The 22,351-nt window shown below is 38.6% G+C and overlaps 1 protein-coding gene across 7 annotated transcripts; it reads right to left on the bottom strand.

Moving 5' to 3' along the window:
- Positions 1 to 861: 861 nt before the first annotated feature.
- On the bottom strand, positions 862 to 8,280 carry LOC108051845. 7 transcript variants are annotated; one of them, XR_006417603.1, is made up of 7 exons: positions 7,706 to 8,280; positions 5,427 to 5,823; positions 5,036 to 5,151; positions 4,456 to 4,977; positions 3,100 to 3,259; positions 1,442 to 1,518; positions 862 to 969 (listed from the first exon to the last, which is right to left on the bottom strand). XR_006417603.1 is itself a non-coding variant. In XM_044459511.1 (6 exons), the coding sequence occupies exons 1-6, from the start codon at positions 8,003 to 8,005 to the stop codon at positions 1,493 to 1,495; spliced, it is 1,521 nt and encodes a 506-aa protein (XP_044315446.1). In that variant the 5' UTR covers positions 8,006 to 8,280; the 3' UTR covers positions 889 to 1,492. The 7 variants fall into 7 exon arrangements, 6 of the variants coding, with proteins under 6 accessions (XP_044315446.1, XP_044315445.1, XP_044315447.1 ...); XM_044459511.1 differs by having other exon boundaries at positions 889 to 1,518; XM_044459510.1 differs by lacking the exons at positions 862 to 969; positions 1,442 to 1,518 and adding an exon at positions 2,136 to 2,316.
- Positions 8,281 to 22,351: the final 14,071 nt, after the last annotated feature.

Here is a 22,351-nt window from a genome sequence, read left to right as displayed (position 1 = left end):
TTTAGAATCATTGAAAATCTCTTGACTAAACACACAGGAAGGTCCACCCCTGAACAGGAGAATAATGCAAAACATCCTGCACTTAAAATGCAAAGTGGGCATAAAACTGAAACTAACAAATAAAAATTGCAAAAATTAAAGAGTTGGCAAAGCCTTGCATCCTCCCCAGCTTCCCGGAGAGGATGAATAAAACAGCAAGGAAAACAAAAAAAAAACAGAAGGAAAAATATTTGCAGCCCAAACTCATCACTCAAAGGCTGGGCCATGCCCACTTTCCTTCTTTCAGTCTGGGCAACAACAAATTCACATAAACAATCCCGCGCAGTGAAAGCGGAGGCGGGAAATCGGGCCAGACCAGCAAATGGTTTAAAACTCAATTAAAGTTTTAGCCGCAAAATAAATGCAAAAACGACGACGGCAGCGTCGACAGGACGAAAAAATACTTGAACACAGCAAACAAAAAAACAAAACAAAAAATAACAACGATTTGGGAATACCCGAAAAATACTTCCTGGTTGCTTGAATACTCTTACCAAATTTGTTCAGTGTAAATACTTAACTAAGGCAACTAAGTAAAAGAACTTTCAACCTAAACGGCTTAGCTCTAACTATCTAAGCCAAACTATAAACTATACATCCCAAAATAAATGAGACCTAAAGTTTCCTTAAAGAATGCAATTTAACAAATTCTAAGACATTAAAACTGGGATGAAAACTTATTTCTAAAAAATACATACAATAATTGTTATTCATTTTTATTAAAGCCAAATCTTTAATTGAAGAAGTAAAACAAAAACGTTAACTTTAAAAGCTAATAACAATTTAACAAAAACTTATCTAAAATTTCAATTCAGTTAGAGAAACCATTTTCGCATTCTTCCGTGGAAACGTTTCAAAGTGCGGGCCATCAGCACTTGCCACGCCCACCGGAATGGCCGCCCCCTCCTCTAACCATGGCGCTTTTGATGGCTGTAATTCAAATGAAAATTACACAAATGAATTGAATTTCCGAAAAATGCAGCAACCGAGCTCCAGCGAAACTTTGATGAGCCCCGGATCTGGTTTTTTGGAATGAGCGTAATGATTGTGTGTGGGTTCGAGTGTTTGTTTGTTTGCGATTAGTTTACGCGCCCCTGGTGCCAGAATGCCTTTGGCCACGGGCTGCACCTCGTTTGACTCGCTGTCGATTGGAGTGCAGTTGGGCTAACGAGTTGCTCGAGAGTTTCACGGCAAATGGATTTGGGTTGGGGCTTGGGTTGCATTCGGGTCCGGGGTTTTTGGGGGAATTTAATGGCGCATTCTGGCCACATGCCGCCTCTGCCGCAAGAGTTTAAATTTGTTTTATTGGAGCGTGAAATCGGGTTTTGTTTTTAATTTTGTTGGGCTCGTAAGAGCTGCAGAATCGTTGTATCGTTGCAAATCGGCACCAAAGTATACTTACCCTCGGCACAAAATATTCCCCGCACTCGAGGGAATCTCTGAGAATCTGCAGTTAGCACAGATACAATCGCCTCGCACCTAATTTGAATGCAGAGATTTCATTAAAATTAAGGCATTTAAGTGGTCGACCGGCATTAAAATGGAATGTCCCGAATGCGGCAATGTGTTAATGACTCATTACACATGCAACACCACCAAATGGACGATTCTGGCAACGGAAAACTTTTGCCACAATTTGTGGAACGCGAATGTGGCTAAAATGCGGCAAAACATAAAGTTGAATTATGCAATAAAAGTAATGCAATAATAGTTAAACTGGCACATGCCCCACAAAAACCTCAAAACTGGAGAGAGAAAATGAGAAATTGAGGCTCCACATGGGAACAGTGCATGTCATAAGTTTAAGGCCTTGATTCCAATGAATGGATATTTTAAAACACCTGACATGCAGATTGGTTTATATTAATCAGCATTTATAGGACTCAGCTATTAAATTAATGTTATTTAAGTTTTCAATTTTCTATTCTTGTTCTTTGATAAAGCAAATAAAGGACATATTGAAGTATTTTTATAAATGCTGAGACAATCATTTAATTTTACGGTCATTACAATTTTAACAGTATATATTTTATAATGTCCTATACAAATATTAGGACACTTTCAGGTATTATGGTGTTTTGAAGAAAAACTGAAAATGCGGAAGAACTCTTTATTTATTTAGTATACCTTACATGACATTAAATTTAAAATTTGCATAATTTGAACACACACTGAGTTCCGATTGTTGGGTTAAATGATAAAATGAGGCACAACATATCTAGTAACGATACTGAAAACTGGGATCCGAACCATAGACAATGCAACCACATGGATAACCTGTAAGAGGCGTTCAACGAAAGTTAACATATAGAATCAATAAGCAACGGATGATAGTTAATAAAAGACTGACAACTAATAGACACATATAGGCGTATATTTGACATTTATTTGTGACACCAACAAATTATAAGTATTTTATTAAGAGATATTTGTACAAGTCTTATGTTAGAAATTCATTTGCTTGCGTTTGATAAACATAATATGCAGTATAATCTTTTTGAAATAATTATATCGAAACGGCTTAGTATTTCAGTGTTTCACCAATTGAAATCGTGTAGGGGACTGGGTTATATTGTGGCCAACAACCGGCTAAATCTCTAGCTACCAAACAAGGGGAATCGGGTCCAAACTACTTGGCCAATGCTGTTTATGGCCACTGTTTTGTGTATGAAAAAAACATAGTTGATTAATTTAGCACACATATGTAATTAGGCATACGAGAAAGAGTTAAAGATTAAGAAAGAAGGAGAGATACCAAGGACCCCCAAACTTCGCCTCAGCCTTAGGGGCTGACATCTGAAATGAAAGAGAGTTGATCAATGGCATAAAAGACGGAAAAGCGGTAGCACATTGGTATTTTCTCCGGACAGCATTTATATACAAGCTCGGTTGGGTGGAAGGGAAATTAGGTAAATTCATGGGTTTCTAGCAAAAGCCTCAAGACAGCTCTCGGTAAATTCATTTAGTTACAGCACACAGACATTCACAACAAGCTCTAGTCGCTATCATAGCGCTCAGATGCCATCACCCAATGCACAAAATTGCAACACTTGAACTTGCCTCGCGGTTTGCACTGCAGATGCTCTTTGATATACTGGCAGGGGCACTGGAACTGTCCGCAGTGGCGTCCCGGCTCCAAGGGCGTTACGTCCACCAGACCCCTGAGGGCCTCCATGCCCCAGCGGGATCCGTAGCGCAGGAACAGCTGCATGCCGCGCTCCTGCGGAGATTCAGATTCGGGGGAGATCGGGGGGTGAGACACGGGGTAAACAGATAGGGTGCATATGGATGGTGCTGGTGAGTCGGGTTAGGAACGTAGGGTAATGACAGTCGTATGAGGAATGTAATTAGTAATAAGTGCATCGATCGTATACTGCATACTTTCCGGCAGCAGCCGCAATTTACACAAATAACTTAAAAAGAAAAATGGTTAAGATACAATAACTTTAACAACTATGGGCCTCATAAATTTAGTAAAATTCATTGGGTGATAATACTGTAAGCAAACCAATATTTTAAGAAATTGAAAGCCTATCTTATACAATTTATTATTATTAACTAACTTCAAAGATAATTGTTCTTTAAATATTACAGCACCTCAAAACACGTAATGAAGCTTTTTAAGTACAAAAAAAGAAAACAAGATAACCCAAATAATATCAATTTCTGATTTCAATTAAAAGTTTGGTTTCTAAACAGATTCTTTGCAAATCAGTCAGTTCTAATAATAAATACAGCATGCTATTACAAGAGAATTATGAAAATATAATTAAATATATATTTTAAAATAAAAGAATTACGAATGCTAATAAGTACTTTAACAAATTGTAGATACTTGATAAGAACTCTAGTTATATTTGTGAAAAGCACTTGAAGTACTGAAATGCAAAAATTTCTGAGGATAAGCAAGTGTCAGATAGCAGGGTCTATTAATAAAATAAACATTTTCTCTGTTTTCACTAAACCAAAATTTAATAGATTCGGGGCAATCTAAGAAGGGGAATATTTGAGGATTACATGTCAGAGATTAGAGCCAGCAGCCCATGCAGTTGATGCCGCAGCAGTGGCGATGCTGCAGGCTGATCTTGATCTTGTTGCGCAACAACTCCTCCTCGTATTGGCACGGGCAGATGGACGACTGCAGATGGCGGGGCGTCTCGTGGACGCCGGCCTCCTGGACGGTCCAATCCAGACGGCGGCGCAGAAAGTCCTTGCCCCAGCGTTGCAGGTAGCTCAGAAACAGCTCCTGGGCCACGGCCTAAAGAGAGCAGTTAGACATTGGAGAATGACGGGCGTGAGTGAGAGAAAGACGTGGTTTGGGTTGCGAGTGCGATCCCGGGAAGATGGAGATGAAGTCAACTACCCCTACTTAAGACCAACCCCCTCCGAAAAGTAAAGTGATAAGGTCCTGCTCACCTGCTTGCGGGGCATTCGCACCGGCTGGCTGCCCTGGATGACGATATCCTCGAGGTCTATGTCCAGCTTCGCCTCCCAGCCCGCCTTGATGGCATCGCCTCCGCTCTGCTCCGTGTGCTCCAGGAACTCGTTCAGGAAGCTAACGCACTGAGTGGCATCGAAGTACATGAAGCACAGGTTGACCTTGTGGCACGAGATGCGACCCCGGTCGTCCAGCACCAACAGGATCTTGTGGCGCATCAGCTGGCGGTTCACGCGGGCTAGGCACTTCTCAAGGCCGCGCGACAGGCGCAGCTTGACCCACATGCACAGGAAAATGGCCGCCGCATTTAGGAACAGCCAACCCACTCCAAGGGCAAATAGTGCCACACCCTGCAGACCGGAGAAAAGAAGGGCCAGCAGAACGGCAAAGGCGAACAGGATCCAGCATACCAGTATACGCTTATAGCAAATATTGTACACAGTGAAGCGATAGTCGTTCACCAGCGTCTCCATCGCATTCACGTAATCCTCCACGGTGAGCTGAGAAATTGAGGATATTTGTTAAGATGTTGCAATTCAGATTGATAGGCAATCTTACCGTCAGGCCCTGAGCCATCAGCTCCTCGGGCACCAGCTCCGGCCGGAATATGGCAGGCGTTATCCAAGGCCACTTCGTGTTGGCCGGCAGAAGTGTGACAATCACATCGCCATTTGCTGCCGAAAAAGACAACTTAGTATTGAAGTATAAAATCCCTATAAAAACCTTCTCCTAATTTAAGAAAATTTTTAAAGGCTTTTAAATGATATTATTTCAATTATATTATTTTAATTATGATTAGTTAGAATTAGAATTATTTCCATTTAAAAACAGCTAACATACGATTTTTCTCGACTTTACATATTATTTTGTTAAAAAGTAAAATTCAGTATTTCAGAATATGTTTTGAACCCTTTAAGAAAAGTCCACAACTGTCTCGACATGAACTCACCGAATCCCTCGCGGATGCGACCCGTTGACAGTTCGATTGTGCGCATCCCGGATCCCTGATCCGCCGGCTGGCCAATTCCAGTGCCGTTGGCGCCACCTCCATTGTGATGGTGGCCAGAAGTTGCCGCTGCAGCCGGCGATGAGAGGGGGGCAGCGGAGGCTTTTTGGTTTATTAGCTGCGCGGGGTGTCGGGCCGGGCCAGATGCAGATCCACTCGCACTTGCATTTGCACTTGCATTGGCACTTGCACCGCTGACAATGCCACTGCCGGATGCACTCAGATTAACGTGCGTGCTCTCGGTTGTCAAAACAGCGGGTGCCACATCCGGCAAGGGGGCCTTGGCCTGGGCCACCACCTCGCCCGGTGTCGCAGCTGTGGTCGAGGAAACGGCCGGGCGCTGCGAAATGGCAACAATAATGTGTTAATAATGCAATGGTCTTGCCCTTAAGACGGCCATAGCCTCAGGGGTCACCCGATAGCTAGCCACCAAGACAATTATGCAAATTGTCAAGGAAAATCAATTTTATTGATTTCTGGTCTGACTTTTAAAGCTGACACAGACATTTAGAATCGGCAAAAACGTATCTATAACTATCCCAACAAAACCGCGAGTCAAACTGAAATTTCGGGCAGGGCACGTTCTCAATTGACAAAAATAGTTTTGTGAAGGCAATCCACTGCATTCAAAAGGCGCCTGTCATTAAAAACCCGAATGCGATTTATTCATTGTTGTTTGGTTCTAAGGAAAATCTCACGTTGTTTTCATTTCTAAGCGAAAATAATCTCAAGGTAGAGATGAAAATACTGTTCAACACAAAGTTTTTCTGTGCTTCTTAATTCTGGAGTCTGTAGTTTGTCTTTCTCTCTCGATAAGCAAAGCAAACATAGATAATTTTCGGAAATTTAATATTTATAAATAGGTAAGCTCTTTGCACAACTATAAAAACCTTAAAGTTAAGGTAAATATTGGAGCAAACGATAAGTTGGCATAATATTGCTGGTACTTAGTCAACTAACAATTGTGTATATTTATGCTCTAATCTATACTATATCCAATTGGCTGTGACTAATGTCGTTTCGCAACCCAAGCCAAAAAGGTAAAAAAGTATACGAACTAACACGAATTTTGTTGATCTTATCTTAATAACCTTTAAACATTCTTTAAAGGCATTATTGTATTGCTATAATAAAATTAAACTGAAATTCAGTCTCATAATAAATACTTTTGAAATGAAAGTGTCAGGGTTGTGTAAAGTACGAAAAGGCCACAGCCTGTTGACAAGCACCGAAGTGAGCGAATATAAAATATACAAAAATAAATGATAAATATTTGCGGCAAGAAAGTAAATTATCAGCAAGGCAGGTGAAATATTTCAACAATCGCATGTTGGCACATTCTGTTTACATTTTATAACGGTAGGAGTCTTGTATGAGCCATAATATAAATACAAATATATCATTTTGAAATACACTTTTATAAAGAAATAACATTATCGGGAAATTTACCCAACTTTTAGAAAAAGTATTCCATGATATGTGCTAACATTTTATGTATAGCACTTTTGTGACATGTTGGCAAGCAACGTAACCGAAAAACATCGCAAGTAATGGTAGGTTGAGTCAGAGTTTATCACCGGATGGGACCCGTTTCAGACTTAACTCTCAGCTGGGCCCCAACTTCATTTGCCATGCGTGCAACGTTCCAAAACTCAAGCAAAAGAAAGTTAAGAACCCAAGCTACTTCACATAACAACTCCATTAGGGGGCATCAGAAAAAATACAGTAAAGACTTGAATAAAAAATGTAATCAAAAAAACTTGAAAGATTAAAACTAAACTGAATGACCTTCTATTGAGAGCCCCCTCTGGATTTGGAATTCATTGGGTTTTGTATATTATAAATAATTACTATTTAAATTGTGATATTGTTCCTTTAAGCCTAATTCCTAATAAATGATGGGAATTAGTTTAAGATACTTTTTTTAAGATACCTGAAATCTTCATTATCAAGGATTTGCTACAAATGATAAACTATAAATTTTAAGCTAAAATTACTGATAATTTAATATCTTTATTTTTATATGCGCAATTTAAATAAAAGTTTTATTGGGAGTTTTCCCTCATTTCGAGAGTTTCCTGTACCTCCAAACGGGTGTGTGAGCGAGAGGGCCAACAAGGGCCTGACTTGCATTGGAATGCGTTTCGTTGCGTTGGGTCACGTAAGAGGGAGTAAGAAAGAGACAGAGACAGCGAGAGTGCGAGAGATTGTGAGTAAGTTACCTGGACAGGTGTTGTTGTTGTCGTTGGACTGCGCGAGCGCGCCCGCCTGTTGTTGTTGCTACTAACAACTGACGGCGGTGGCGGCAGAGTTAACTTGTTTTGTTGTTGCTGCTGCTGCTGTTGTTGTTGTGTGGCATTGTCGTCGTTACTGTTATTGTTTTTTTCGCCGCTGTCCGCCTCGTCGTCGAATTTAACCCAATTTTTGGGCGTCTGCTTGTCGTCATCGTTTCCATTGAGAGATACATCCTCCAAAGGATGACTTTGCGCCTGCGTCTGCGTCGGAATTTTTCCCTCCTCCATTGCGAATGCGCGATATACTTAAACGATGCGCGTGCTTGGAATTACCGTTTTTTTTAGGTGAGCGTGTGATTTGACTATTTTAACTGCGTTTTGTTTTCGCGTTTTCCATATATTTTGTTACATAACCTCAATATGAATTCACACTTCAGTTGCGCCGCTGCCTATTATCGAGTTGGTTATTGTTGGTGTTGTTTTTTGTTGTTGTTTCGCTGTCTTTTTCCCCAGCTGCACAACCCGCCGCTTACGTGTTGGCCGCTCGCGAGTTCACTTCGAACTGCCGCCGCTGCCGCGCCCAGCAACAAAAAAAAACAGAGTGAAAAAACACACACCATCGCACAGTAAAACTGGCAACAGAAAAAAAAACAACACTTGGCTCAGAGCGAAAAGCTCGGCTCAAAGGCGCGCTCAGTTCGCGTTTCACTGACAATAGGTCCGCTCTGCAAGCTCACCTGTTGACGAGCTTTCCCGCTCCCACACTCAGAACAACAATTCAAGATCAGTTAAGTACTAAAATAAAAGAAAAACATTTAAAAGAATATGAAAAAAACCCATTGGTTTTTTCTAACATAAATTTTTAATCTTTTTGAACCAAACCCAAAACAATTAAATCTTTTTTTTGTAAGAAACTTCATATGTGGGTGAAATATACAAAATCAGCATTTAAAAAAATCATAAAAAACTTAATTCTACAAATATCCACAATAAACACGATATAATTATTATCATATTCATTCCCAACCTTTGAAAGTAATATTATTTTGATGATTTAACCAAGATTATTTTTTTCTCACTATGTAATTGAATATTTATCTTATAATATCAGCTGCAAACCTAACTTTTTTCTCAGAACCACTCTCTCTCCCTCTTTGGAGTTTCTGTTTTGGTTGCTCACATGACATGTCTTGAGCTTTTTCCAGTATCTTCAGCTTCCCCCTTGTATCTGTATCTCAGTGAGTCACAGCTCCACCGCAGTGATCATTTTTTATCTTTGCTTGTTTAGAGATCGTCTGAAGCTGAATATTTCGCAAAGCAAACACCTCTTTCCGCTGCTGAACTTGAGTGATAAGCACCGCCGCGTTGTCTCCGATTTCGAAACCAATAAACACCTCTTATCAGTCGCAATTAGAGGGTGGAATATTCACACTTTGCTATCGGTCAGATTTGCAAGAGCTTGAGTAATTCTTGCCACCTGTTAAATCTTTTTTCAATGACAGATAATCCATATTATTCACTTGCGACGTAAAAGACAGAAATAAAATTATCAAGCCATTTTACTGTTAAAATATACAAAATTAGAGCCAAATCCTGTTTTAAGCTAAAGATTAGTTATTATAAGAAAACTATATTATTTAAACTATACTATTTAATATATTTATTTATAATTCTCCATAACAAAATTAAACATATGTTATTATATATAAATTATACTTTATTATTATATCCTTGCTAAGGGTATTAATAGAGTGACTTAAAATTGGACTTCTAGAGTCCATAACTTTACCAAACTTAAGCCGATTCCAAAGTGGCAAACCTCTAAGGACTTGCGATTTGATCCTCTAAAAAACTGCATTCAAAATTTTCAATTTAACGTTGATCAAATTTTTGACCCATTTTCATGTTAGTTATTTCTAATTTTCCGATGTCTTGTAAAAGTGTGACTTAAAATTGGACTTCGAGAGTCCATAACTTTACCAAACTTAAGCCGATTCCAAAGTGGCATACCTCTAAAGACTTGTGATTCGATCCTCTAAAAAACTGCATTCAAAATTTTCAATTTAACGTTGATCAAATTTTTGACCCATTTTCATGTTAGTTGTTTCTAATTTTCCGATGTCTTGTAAAAGTGTGACTTAAAATTGGACTTCGAGAGTCCATAACTTTACCAAAACTAAGCCGATTCCAAAGTGGCATACCTCTAAAGACTTGTGATTCGATCCTCTAAAAAACTGCATTCAAAATTTTCAATTTAACGTTGATCTAATTTTTGACCCATTTTCATGTTAGTTATTTCTAATTTTCCGATGTCTTGTAAAAGTGTGACTTAAAATTGGACTTCGAGAGTCCATAACTTTACCAAAACTAAGCCGATTCCAAAGTGGCATACCTCTAAAGACTTGTGATTCGATCCTCTAAAAATCTGCATTCAAAATTTTCAATTTAACGTTGATCAAATTTTTGACCCATTTTCATGTTAGTTGTTTCTAATTTTCCGATGTCTTGTAAAAGTGTGACTTAAAATTGGACTTCGAGAGTCCATAACTTTACCAAACTTAAGCCGATTCCAAAGTGGCATACCTCTAAAGACTTGTGATTCGATCCTCTAAAAAACTGCATGCATAATGCTGCGCAAAATCGACATAGCTTTTTATATTATATAGCTTAGCATAGCTCTAATGTTATTAAATATATTTTCCTTATATAGAATAAAATATATAATTAGTTCCAATAGTTAAATTTGCAGGTGCCAATTTTTCGTTGTTATCCTTTCAACATTCAAAACTTAAATGGGCTTTGTCATCTCTTCTAGTAACCATTTCATTGCCCCAATTTATGGCATTATTTAGTGGAATACCAAACGAAGAATGCAATTTAAAATCAATTTTGACGCTTGCTATGCCATTTAGTTCGATCGGGTCCTGCTTTCCATGTCCTCCTTTCGATAAGCGGAGCAGCATGAATTTATGGCATCATGATGAAGGGGAAGGGGAAGGATGCGGCGGGCGGATGGCTGGACCGCATAGTTCACGCCTGGACGGAGCAACAAACATTTTTTGGCTCGAATAATATGAGAAATGCTAGGAGCCCACAACATTATAGTGGCAATTGTTCGACTGGGCAGCCACAGAAAACTTTTGCCGCCCATAAATTATGCTGAAAAATTATTATATAAGCGGCCAGTGTCGAAGAAATTGGCCCACAGCCAACGGGGAATCGGAAAAAGTCCAGAAAAAGAAGGGAGACAGGAAAAGGGGTGTGCCAACTATTGGCAAAAGTTGTTAGGCAAATTATGGCCTGGCACACAGGCATTCGAAACTGTTTCGGTTCAAGTTGTCCGCATCTTAGAGCCTTGAATGCGATGGGACACATCTATAGATATTCAACTTCAGGACAGTTAAATGCAGCTGACAACTTGAAGAAAGCACAATATTATAATTGTTTTAATTTCCTTGTGATTTATGATAGGGCTTACCAATTGTAAAAATTATAAAATGGTCCTTATGGCTTTAGATTAAACTTAAAAATTATTTCTGATACTCCTATTTAACGCCGTGAAATAATTTCGCACAGATGCAATGCGTATTGTTATTTAACTGATGGTCTCGTTTAAAAATCAATTATAATTATAAATTTTCTGTTTCTTATAAACTTTCTTAAAATTTCCAGGCGTAGCTATACAAAATCTTTGCTATGAGGTTGGTACTTGACTTCTTTGAAGACATACTCCTTTCCCCCCACCCTCGCGTAAACTTACCTCAAATAAGTCTTTTCCATTAAGCCATAAATCGCTCAACAGGCCGAAAATCCTTTGTGGCTCTAACAGACTGAAAAGCCACAAAATCTGCAGTTTGTAAGGAAGGGTAAAAGAGGGAACGGCGAGGGGAAGCCAGTGAAGCGGGCAAGCAGCCAGCCAAGAGTCTAATTAGGCCAAATTAATTGCCTGCGCTTTTGACACTTGCAAAGACTGAATCGGCCCCAAACCAAAAGAGTCAACAAGACAAAAGACGGCAAGACAGCCTGCTGGCGAGGCGAAACCAAGTACAACACTCAAAAGTCTATTTGCAACCGACCCAGTATTACCCCCTTCTGCCGGAAAAGAGTAATGTTGGCAATTTGTTGGTCGTCGTCTTATTAACCCGCAACAGGAGACGAGGAAGTTGGCGGCAACTTTTTGGCCAACGCGAGAATGTCCAACGGGCATATAAATTAGCCGAGACAGAAGTTTCCCCTCGTCCCCTATTCTCCGTACAACATCTTCTGATGAACAGACAGGCAAAGTTTTGGCATCAAAAAATGTTTTCAAATTAAGCTAATTCATATTATATAAACACGCCTAATGAGTTCCCAGTGAAGGCGCTAAAAAAGGGTGGTCATAATTTCTGTGGCACATCTAGAAGGCCAAAAACAGCAAGCAAACATACTACTATATTCACACTATATAAGTATTATATTTTGCCCTAGCATGGTGAATATTATGATTTGCCTCGTCCACCTTTTAAGATCCTTTGAAAATGGCAAAAGTTTTCCCAACACTCCGTTGTTGCTGTAGTTATTGTTTTTGCTTTTGCTCTTGTTTTTGTTTTGCCTTCACAGTTGGCTGGCGGAATTAACGTGACTTGCATAACGCCCGAAAGTATGCAACGCGGCTGTAAAGTGTCACCATCACCATCGCCATTTGCTGCAAACTGCGAACCTTTTTGCTCCTTGGCGCAAGGACTCGCTCGCAACTGGGCAAAAATAAAAACAAAATGCAACTGGGGAAACGTGTCACAAACTTTATGCTCCTGCCACGCGTCACGCACGCGATTTTCGCTTAGTTGTTTGTCACTTTGTCGCCGCCTTTCTGCCGCTCCAAAATCTGCTCCTGCTTCTTGCTCCCTGCTCCGTGCTCCGTGCTCCGAGCTCCTGTTCCTGGCTCCTTCGACGTGGCCAAGAGAAATGGCGCTGGAAATTAAGTGAGCTGCCAAGGCCGGAGCGGCATAAATTAGTGTGCTGAGATTTGAACCGAAGCGGACTTCAAACCGGAGTAAAATAACCCAAAATTTTCACTTGAGACAAAGATTTTGATGTTTAGCTAACTTATTAAGGGATACCATTTCAAAAACCGATTCCGGTGAACTAAATTTGGCTTATCTTACAAATTGCTGTGATTTTTAAAAGCAATAACATTTTTATTATACTTATAAGATTTCAGTTAAAAGTGATGATGCTTTAAGTTTAAAACCTTAATTTGAAAGACTTTGTTACATTTGTACATGTTCAATATATTAACATTTTATTGACCTTTATTTAAATATCGGTCAACACTTAAAAATTTCAATTACAATTCAATAAATGAAATTACTTGATGCTGAACTATTTGTTTCCATTTCCATTTGCTAACTACTGCCACACTTGAAAACCACTCGAGTTTATAATAACTCACAACATGTTGCAGAAGAAACCACAAGAACACACACGCTGAGACCTAACATGAGCTACACGACCGGTTGGCAACAATGGAACTGACATCACAATGGGCCAAGAGGTCGACCAGGAATGTGGCAAGAGCTTGGCTGTTGTTGGCACATGTCACCTTTCATAAAACATAGAATCACTTTGGGGTTGCAGCTATATGGCCCTTCACACGGAGCAATCTGGCCAGGAGTGGAATGTGGCCAGCACAAAGCTGAAAGCTGTCTTGGAGGAAACACCGGGCAGCTTCCAAGTGGGCCAATCTCAGCACTTGAAAATTGAAACGTTCAAATGTGAGTGCGAATGATGGAGATGTATTTGCCAAAAGGGCTGACCGCCAAGTAGCCATATTTGACATAGGTACAAGAGGATACTATACTCATTCCCCTGGAAAACCCCTTGAGAAAGTGTTAAGAGAGACGAAGGCAAACTGTTTGCAAATATTCAACAAATCTAAATGGTACTCAAATATAGTATAAGTGTTGCATTGTATATATTTTTATTTGATTTTTTGGTATTCAAACCATTACTCCTGCAGAATAAATTCTTAAATGATATTTGACGAGCATTAGGAATATTATTTTATAATCACAATAGGCTTTATTATAGATTGAAAATTACAATTATTCAAAGAAATAAAACATATTAAAATAATGTTTAAAATGTTTATAAAATGTTAGATGTATTTCGTTTTTAAATTGAAAAAATATTTTGGGAAGGCCAGAGAAAAAAGATTCTCAGTTGAGCGTATCACCTTAATAAAGTATTTTTAAAAGTATGCAGCCTACTTTACAACATATTTAAACATTTTAACTGATTAAGTCTAATTAAATTTTAAGGTGACAAACTTTAAGCATTTTTTGGTCAGATTAAAAGAACCCCAACCTCTAGTCATCTCGAACGCTCCAGTAGGAACTGCCACTTCAGCATAAATCATTATAATAATTTAACTAGAGGACCCTCGCGGAATAAAGTCAACGGTGAAAGTTTCCCAGAATCCAGACACAGCGGAAAAATGGAATGGGGCAGACAGCTGGACATCTTCAGACCAACGAACGCCAAATGCATTTAAGTAGAAAATCTTGCCAAAAAAGAAAAGAAAATCCAGGAGAGGACATGCCATGATGCTTAAACGTTCTGCCCGTTTTTCAGCTGCAGTGCAACTTTTCTTGGTCTCGAGACGAAGACTGGAAAAACAGTAGTTTGCTTTATTTAAAAATCCCATGCCAACAACTTCACCAAATCAGTTGCGAGCTGACCAAATAAAACCTCACAACTTGCAGTGGCAATAATAAAATCATATTTAAAAGTTTCACACCAAAACAAAAAAAAAAGCTACATGGAAAGAAGAAAAATATGAAAAAGTAGCAAGAACTTGCCGCATTTCCATAACAAAACTTTTGCGCTAAAAACAGAAAAGTGTTTTGAGCTACTCGACACTACAAAAAACACCAAGAAGAGTGAACTAAAAATCTGAAAGTAGCCAACTAAACTTTTATTAAAATTGTAAATATTTATCAACATTCACAAGCCACAGCAACCGCAGAAAAATATGGTTTTATGGTGACGCACAATGAACGTTGGTGATAATGTTAAAGTTTTATAAAGCAAGTGGATTTCTATGGAGCTTAATACCAATCGAAGCAGAGAAAGAATAACACTTCAGCTTATTTTCAACTAAAATAAGCAGACTATCCACATTGTTAATTAGACACAGTGGGAATTCATTTAGTACACGCCTAGTTAGTGCAGGCTCGTTTAAAAGATGAATTTAGTTTTCGTCGCCTTACTGGAGGGGGAATATCTCGGTATTCTATTTTAACACAGGCCACAATGTACGTCCGTGCTCAACCCAGTTCTCAAGCATTTTCCGCCAGACTCGAAAACAAAAGAGGCAAATTTGCATTGCATAAAATTAAAGCAAGCTGGTGTTTAACATATGTAATTTTTGACAAACAGAAAGATGAGCGGAATGGGGTAAAAAACCGCTAAAAGAAAACTGACAGCATCTCGTATTAATGCAATTTAACAGGGCGTATGCATAATATTTAGCTAAGCTGAAGCCAAAAGGAAAAACATCCAGGCGGCGAAACTTAATTAAAAATATGCGCGCATAATTATAACTATATTTAGCAAGCAACAGCCACATGTGCATTAATTTCGCATGCAAAAACGAAAAAAAAAGAGAGACGAGGAGCATCTGCACACAAAAGCCCAACGCGAAAAAGTATACTACAATAATTTTTTTTCCGCCACTGTAAGCGGCCTCGTCTGATGATGATGATCCTGTGCCGGGTTTTGTCAACACGCCGCCGCCAACATCCTCCTCCTGGTGTTGTCCTGATGAGCGTCAGCAGTTACCGTAAATTATTTTATTTATACCGTTAGCCAGGCGCCAAGCGTTGGACGGCAGGCGATGGGCGGTGGGCGGTGGGCGGTGGGCGGTAAACTGCACCTAGCTGTCTGTGTGCTTGACTTAATAAAATAAATTTAGAAGCTGCCTGGCTCATGCATCTCCCTCTGTATCTCTTTCAACCCTCCGCACCCCTCACGCCTCAGTTGGGCGCGTTTGCAAAACGGCAAAATGTGCATAATGCCAACGTGAGTGTGTGTGTGTTTGCTGGCTTGCCGTTTATTATTTATGCATGCTGTGCAACATTTTCACCCAGCAGCCTGCACAACAAACGCGAAATCGTGGCACGGCTGCCTGGCCATCAGATTTTTTTCGCTTTGAGCTTGGTTTTGTTTTCAGTGCACAGTGGACCGAAAGAGGGTAAAGAGTGATTATAATGATAATATAATTATGTAAGGTATTCTATTGATTAGGGCTTATGAATTTCGAACGAAACTGTCTAAATTGCTTATTATTATTATTTAAGAATGCTGGTAACATCCTTCTATTAAATTAAATTTGAATGTTAAATATAAATGTTATAATTAAATCATATATTTCTCAAATGAAAAAATATGTTACATTAAATTTTAATAAATTTATAAATTGGTAATGTATTTGAAAAAATAACAATCATGCACTAGCATCTTAATATAAATTGCATACTTAAAAAGAGCTACCGCCAGTAAAGCGATTCGAAGGCCTTTCATTTGAAACCTATGAAACTGATAGTCTGCTATTTTCCAAGGACTCGTTACTGCCACTGAGGAAGTGGGTCTTAAACACCTAGGGCCATCCATTTCCGGTTCGATATGTAAACAGCATTTTTCGTGGAACCCTGCCATGTCCAGTTAAAGATCAGAAAAGATCAAATAGGTTCACGGCTTTTGTATTTTTCAATACCTTTAGGGTGTCAGTCTGCCTTAAATTGTTAAAATTATATCTATAGAAGTTAAGAACAAAGAAAACATTACTTTTCCTTTCCAAATATGTTCAACTATTTTATTTGGCTATCAGATTTGTCAAAACAAAATATTTACGAACATGAAAAATCATAAAGGATTTACCAGTGGTTTTGTCGGGGCTTAAACAACTTTAACCATTGTATTCATGCAATGACATAAATTTAATCAGTCCAAATGGACAAAAAAATAGGAAGTCAAGACCATAAAAATATAATTTTGCTATTTAATTAGCTGTCGTACAAACAGTTGTATAAGCATTTGTGTTTTCTTTTGTAACAATATTTGTACATTATTGAGTTCGACAACAATTTGCAAATTGAACGCAAATCGACCACAAAACGTTGCAAAGTTGGATTTATTTTTCACAGCTTTTTGTGCAATGTATTTATTTTTACCTATGCGGCTTTGTCTGCCTGAATCATTTGCCATTTATCGTTTCATTGGTTTCGGTTTATGCTTTTATTCTAGCACCCGCAATTGTTGGCATTTGATAATCAAAATATATCACAATATTTTCGATTTTAATTGGCTAAACAAAAGCAGAAAACAAGACACAAATAAAAATAACATAGAAATAGGGCTTAAAGCGCTGGACTTTAATGAATGATTTGTTTAAATTTGGACTTTTATAAATTGGTTTAAAGTAAAGAAATCATTAAATTTCACGTTAATTTGAAAGGAAATAGTTAAATTAGTATAACTTAAGACAGAATGCTCACAAATATTTCTGTAAATCGGTTTAAAGCTTCATTGATTGGGTTAAATATTGTGGCCACAATAAACACGGCCACATTGTATCCAGGACAACCTGAAGCGGGCGGGACAATAAAATGCCAAGGAAGAGCAGTTTTCCTTATTTTTCACAGTTATTATTATTATTTTCTGGTTGTTTTGAGTAGACGTCCTTTTGTATAGCCCTAGTTCAGCAGACGAGCACATCATTAAAAAAAAGGAAGAGGTCGATTTAATAAATGTGGCTGGCCAAAGCAAACAGAGCCCCGGCAAAGGATACACAGTGCTGTATCCTTGGACACTCCATTGTGGCGTTGCCAAAAATTAAAGCGGCGCCTTTGGTCGACATTCTGCTGGCGATGTGTGTGTGTGTGTGTGAAGCAATTTACAAAAGTTTTTCCATCAAAAATCCGCTGTCAGTATAAATATCCTTAAAATAGCCAACACGGCTGCTAAGCGGACACACACAGGCGCACTAGAGGAACACATGGATGATTAAGGATCCTGGCCGCTTCCTGGCTGCCTGCACTTTGCTCCTGCCTGCAGCGATATGATTTATGGATGCATGTGCTGATATATGCCATGTGCCTCCCGTCTGCTCCCCGCCCACCGCCCCCCGATCCGCTGCACGTACGACTATTGTTGGCGCCGAAAATTATGCTTCAAAATTTTTCTCTCTCCATAACTTGCTCACACACGCCTTCAAGTTGCACTAGTATTGGGCTCATCTATTTGTAGTTCAAACAAAGAGAGACGTGTTGCCCACACACATACCCACACACACACACACACCATTGGAACACTGGTAAATCAGAGCTACTTTAAATTGAGCATGTTACGTTGCATATACTGTTAGAAGGACCCTCTGTACTCTTTTCCCAAGTCATAACTCCACTGGCTTACCGGCAAAGTGATGTGTTCACTGTTTCTTTGTCCTTCTGCCTCTCTCCCTCTTGTTCTCAGACGAGGTCCTTTTTGAAAGTAAATCTGTTTAAATGTTTAAGATGCGATTATTCCTCCTCCTATTCTGAAAGGACTATGGATAGAAGAAGAAATGAATATTTTTGATTTTTATTTCAACTTTGCCTTTTACGGTTAAGTGTTGACGGAAGTAACTTATAAATAATCGCTCTTCGCAGTCAATTTGGGATGTCAATTGAGGATATGTAGTAAAATGAAATATCTTCATTACAGGTATTTAAATTTCAAACTAAAAAGAAATACCCAAATATTCCTATATGATGAGCTTTCATATTCAGCAATCCACCTTTTTAGCCATAAATTGCTATCTCTCAAAAATCTCTAACTAAAACGGTGCAAAAAAATAAAAATTGCATATATATTTATGCATGCAAAACACAGGGCCATTCGGTGAAAGGAAAACGTTGAAAATAAATCCCAAAATCCGTGTACTTGTGCACGTTGATTGCTTGGTCCGTGATGGAAAACCCTGCTCCCTGCCATCTCGAATCTTCACAAATCCTTTTTCCTGCTTTATCGATCGATCCACTTGCATTTACAATTCCTTTCGATTTTTGTACAGCCACTTTATCAATTTGGCCAATGAAATTCAACAGTTCTGCTTTTAGACTTTATTCTTTCTTGTTTTGGTTAGAAGTCAGAAAAAAGTAAAAAGCTAGAAAAATTCAAAAGTCAAAAGGAAATGCATCATTCATCATCAACGGTCTCTGCGAATTGGACCAATTTCGTGGCTTTTTATTGTTTGACTGTTCGAGTACCTTGCTAGCTGCATTCCAAATGTGTTCAACTGAGAAATTAGTTAATTGGATTGATTGTTGTAATTGCTGCAATTATAATAATTAGTCGAATTAATTTTCTTGGGTCAGAACGTGTTAAATTATTTGATGTCAAGTTGCTAAAAACTTTAACTTGAATTATCAATTGCAAAACAAAACATAGTATCTGCCAAATGAGCTTTATCAATAAAAAAAGATTTTCCCATTCCTAGTTCATCTATCTACAGGGGATTGACAACAGGTGTCCGTAATTATTGTGGCTGTTTAATAACTTTTGTATGTTTTCGGGCAATGGCTTTTATCACTCGGAACGGCTCGCCCATTATAAAATCACACATTTAAACAATATTTTATAATTAGATATTTTACTTTATACTTGCGGTACCAGATGTATATTTAAAGTTGTTCTGTTAAATTATAAGTTAAATTGGTTTACACAATTCCTTAAGGAAAATGTAAGCGAAATATATATTTTAATAATTTTTAGATAGGCATGCAAAATACCTAAGCCTAATGTAACCACATAAGAAAAAACTAATCTGATTTATATAAAACCGTAACCAGGGCTGAACTATCCATACTGTTACAACCTGTCCAAAAATGCACATCTTGCAACAGATTATGCTAAGTCAATTACCCGGTGGCATTCAATGATTCCGAAGCTAAGGGCAGTGTCCATTGATGGGGCATCAGGCTGTCAGGGCTTCGGCTCAATCTCTGCCCGCTTCTTGGACGCCCTAACGAGTTCCAAAACATTTCGCCCTGCTAAACGAAGTTCAACGCACTGAATAGCAAGTAGTTTTTCCGTGCTCGCAAAATGTTCTTATTTTCCGTGTGTCTCTTTGCGTTGGTGCGGCTGGCGTTGCGGAAGACTGGAACAAAAGCTGGCTTGAGACGAGTCGAGGCAGCGGGACTCAGACTGAATCCTAATGAGGTACTGTTGGTCATATGCGGCGTATACTTGATGCAGGTCGGGCTCACACTGAGATTCGGTTGTTGGAGAACTAATGAGCAGCTAAATATCTGTTGACAGTCCAAATGCCAGCTCAGCGCTAATTAATAGCTTTGTAAGCTACAGAATTTAAGCCCTTTGTGCAGCTAATAAATTCGCTATTGTCAACAAATTAATATGACATTTTATTTATTTGCCCTGTGCATAATTATGAATTATGCATTTTACATAAAGGCAAACAAACTCCGTAATTTAAATCCGTTTATCTAACATTGCCCCATCGTCGGACTTCAATAATTATTCCCATTTGATTCGTTTTTGCATTGTGATTTTTTTTTCTCATTTTGTAATGGTTGCATAATCCCTCTGTGTGCTCTGCTAACCACCATCACTTTGAAAGTACAATTTTATTTACTTTAATTAAAATGGATTAGTTTTCCCATCATTCGCATGTGCATATTAAATTATTTTTTTTATTTTTTGCTCCAACATGTTGGGTGTTGAATTTATTTAATAATTATTTCAAATTGTATCATTGTGGCTTTGATTTGATTTAAAAAAAAACTAAAGAAGTAAAAGGTTTCCACAACAGGGAAAAAATCTTATATAATAATTTACTTTTATTTGTTTTAAACAGTTTAAATAAATTTGATTTAAAGAAAATGAGAACTCATATTTATTTGATAGCAAAAATAAAACTTCATAATCCCAAGAAACATCAAAATCTGAACAAATTGGACAAACCATGAGCCGAGAACCCAAACCGATGAAGGAGCAAAGAAGAAGGATTTATTCAACAAAAAGGGATAACAAGAAGACCCAGAACAAAAACAAAAGCGCGTTGATGTATGATGTTGCCAATTGTTTGAAGTAAATCAAACGGCACGGAGCTGGGAGATGGAGGATCGGGAGGATGGGAAGGATGGCTGGGAGCCGGATAAGTAAGTGCAAGCCGGCAAAAGGCACATCCTGTGGTCGAGGCCTCAATGAAGCTACAAAGCAACCGTTGCCAATGATTGCCAAGGCCTGGCTGGTCCTTAGGCTATCGGGCTTTATGCCAGCTGCCTTGGGTCCGGGTAAACAAAGCGCATTGAAAAATTGCCAGGAATAAAGTAAGCGCCCAACTGCCGGACAGTGCCGGCCAGAAGTATGCGCCCATGTCTGTGTGTTGACAGCTCTGAGAGGGGGGACTGTCATTTATATCGCTGTCAACCTACCGAGCCCGATTTCGGCCCAGTTTGAGCCCACTTGGAGCTATTCAATCAGCCGACAACTCTTTCTAGCTGTGGTCAATGCCAGGAAAATGGGTACAAATTAGTGAGGACTTGGATGCCTGTTGGCAGGCAAGCGCCATCAATTAACTGGAATTCAAATCGATTATTTGCCGCCCCTACACACCCGGACGTTACCATAAACCTAACTTAAATGATGTTAGCTCTTAATGCGAATTTATAGCCGCCAAATGTCCATTTAAGAATTTTAAGCATACTTGGCAATGAACAATTTTTGGTTTCACCATGTGTTGCAGTTTCATCTAGCAAGGTAAGTCCAGCAGCACATTAAGCCATAATAAATTATCATAGTAGACTGACAAAATAGCTTTTATCCATACTAGAAAACTTCATCAACTTAAGAAAGTTATTTTACAATCAGGAAGGAAAAAATAGTCTCTTAAAAATGATTTAAAAATGTCAACCACGCTTTATATTTTATTATTTAGGACATATAAATCACTGTCAACAAAGGGAAAATAATATTAAAAAAAAAACTATAATTTATATAAAATTCAGAAATGGTGAACAATATATTTTTTAAAGGCATCCTTAACTGCAATTCATATATCATCATAACTGCGACTGCCCACAAAATTTCTGAGTATGAAAAATGTATTTCCAAACATTTTGATGCCCACCATTTCAAAATTAGCGCAATTTGCACAGAGCTGCAAAACTTTGGCAACGCGAAAAAAGCAAACAAAAAGTTAATTAAAACAAAAATTACGGACAGTGGTCGGTTGGTGGTGCCTGTGCCGCAGCATTAGCAGTGCAGCCAAAAATGCACCCGAAAAATCTGCGCGCCATCTAAAACAAAAATTAATTTTTGGGCCAGGGAAAGTTTTTATTTTGTTTCTATTGTTGTTGTTTTGCCGGCCAGGCGAGAGTTTGCATTGTTTTGCATATTTTATACGGCGGAAGTGTGTGCGTCCCGCAACAGCAAAGGCACTCGCCATCATTCCGGCCAGTACGCCCCAAAAGGCGAAGCTGCACAAAAAAAAGTGTATGCAACACGCAAATTATGCAGGCGCATAAGACAAACTTTCTGTTTTGCGGATTCGACAACCGGCGAAATGAAAATTAATACGAAAGCCAAAATGGT

Source organism: Drosophila rhopaloa, unplaced genomic scaffold (assembly GCF_018152115.1).
Source record: "Drosophila rhopaloa isolate 14029-0021.01 unplaced genomic scaffold, ASM1815211v1 contig_2, whole genome shotgun sequence".
In the NCBI taxonomy this organism is placed as follows: Eukaryota; Metazoa; Arthropoda; class Insecta; order Diptera; family Drosophilidae; genus Drosophila; species Drosophila rhopaloa.
This window is presented reverse-complemented; position numbering and strand designations above follow the sequence as displayed.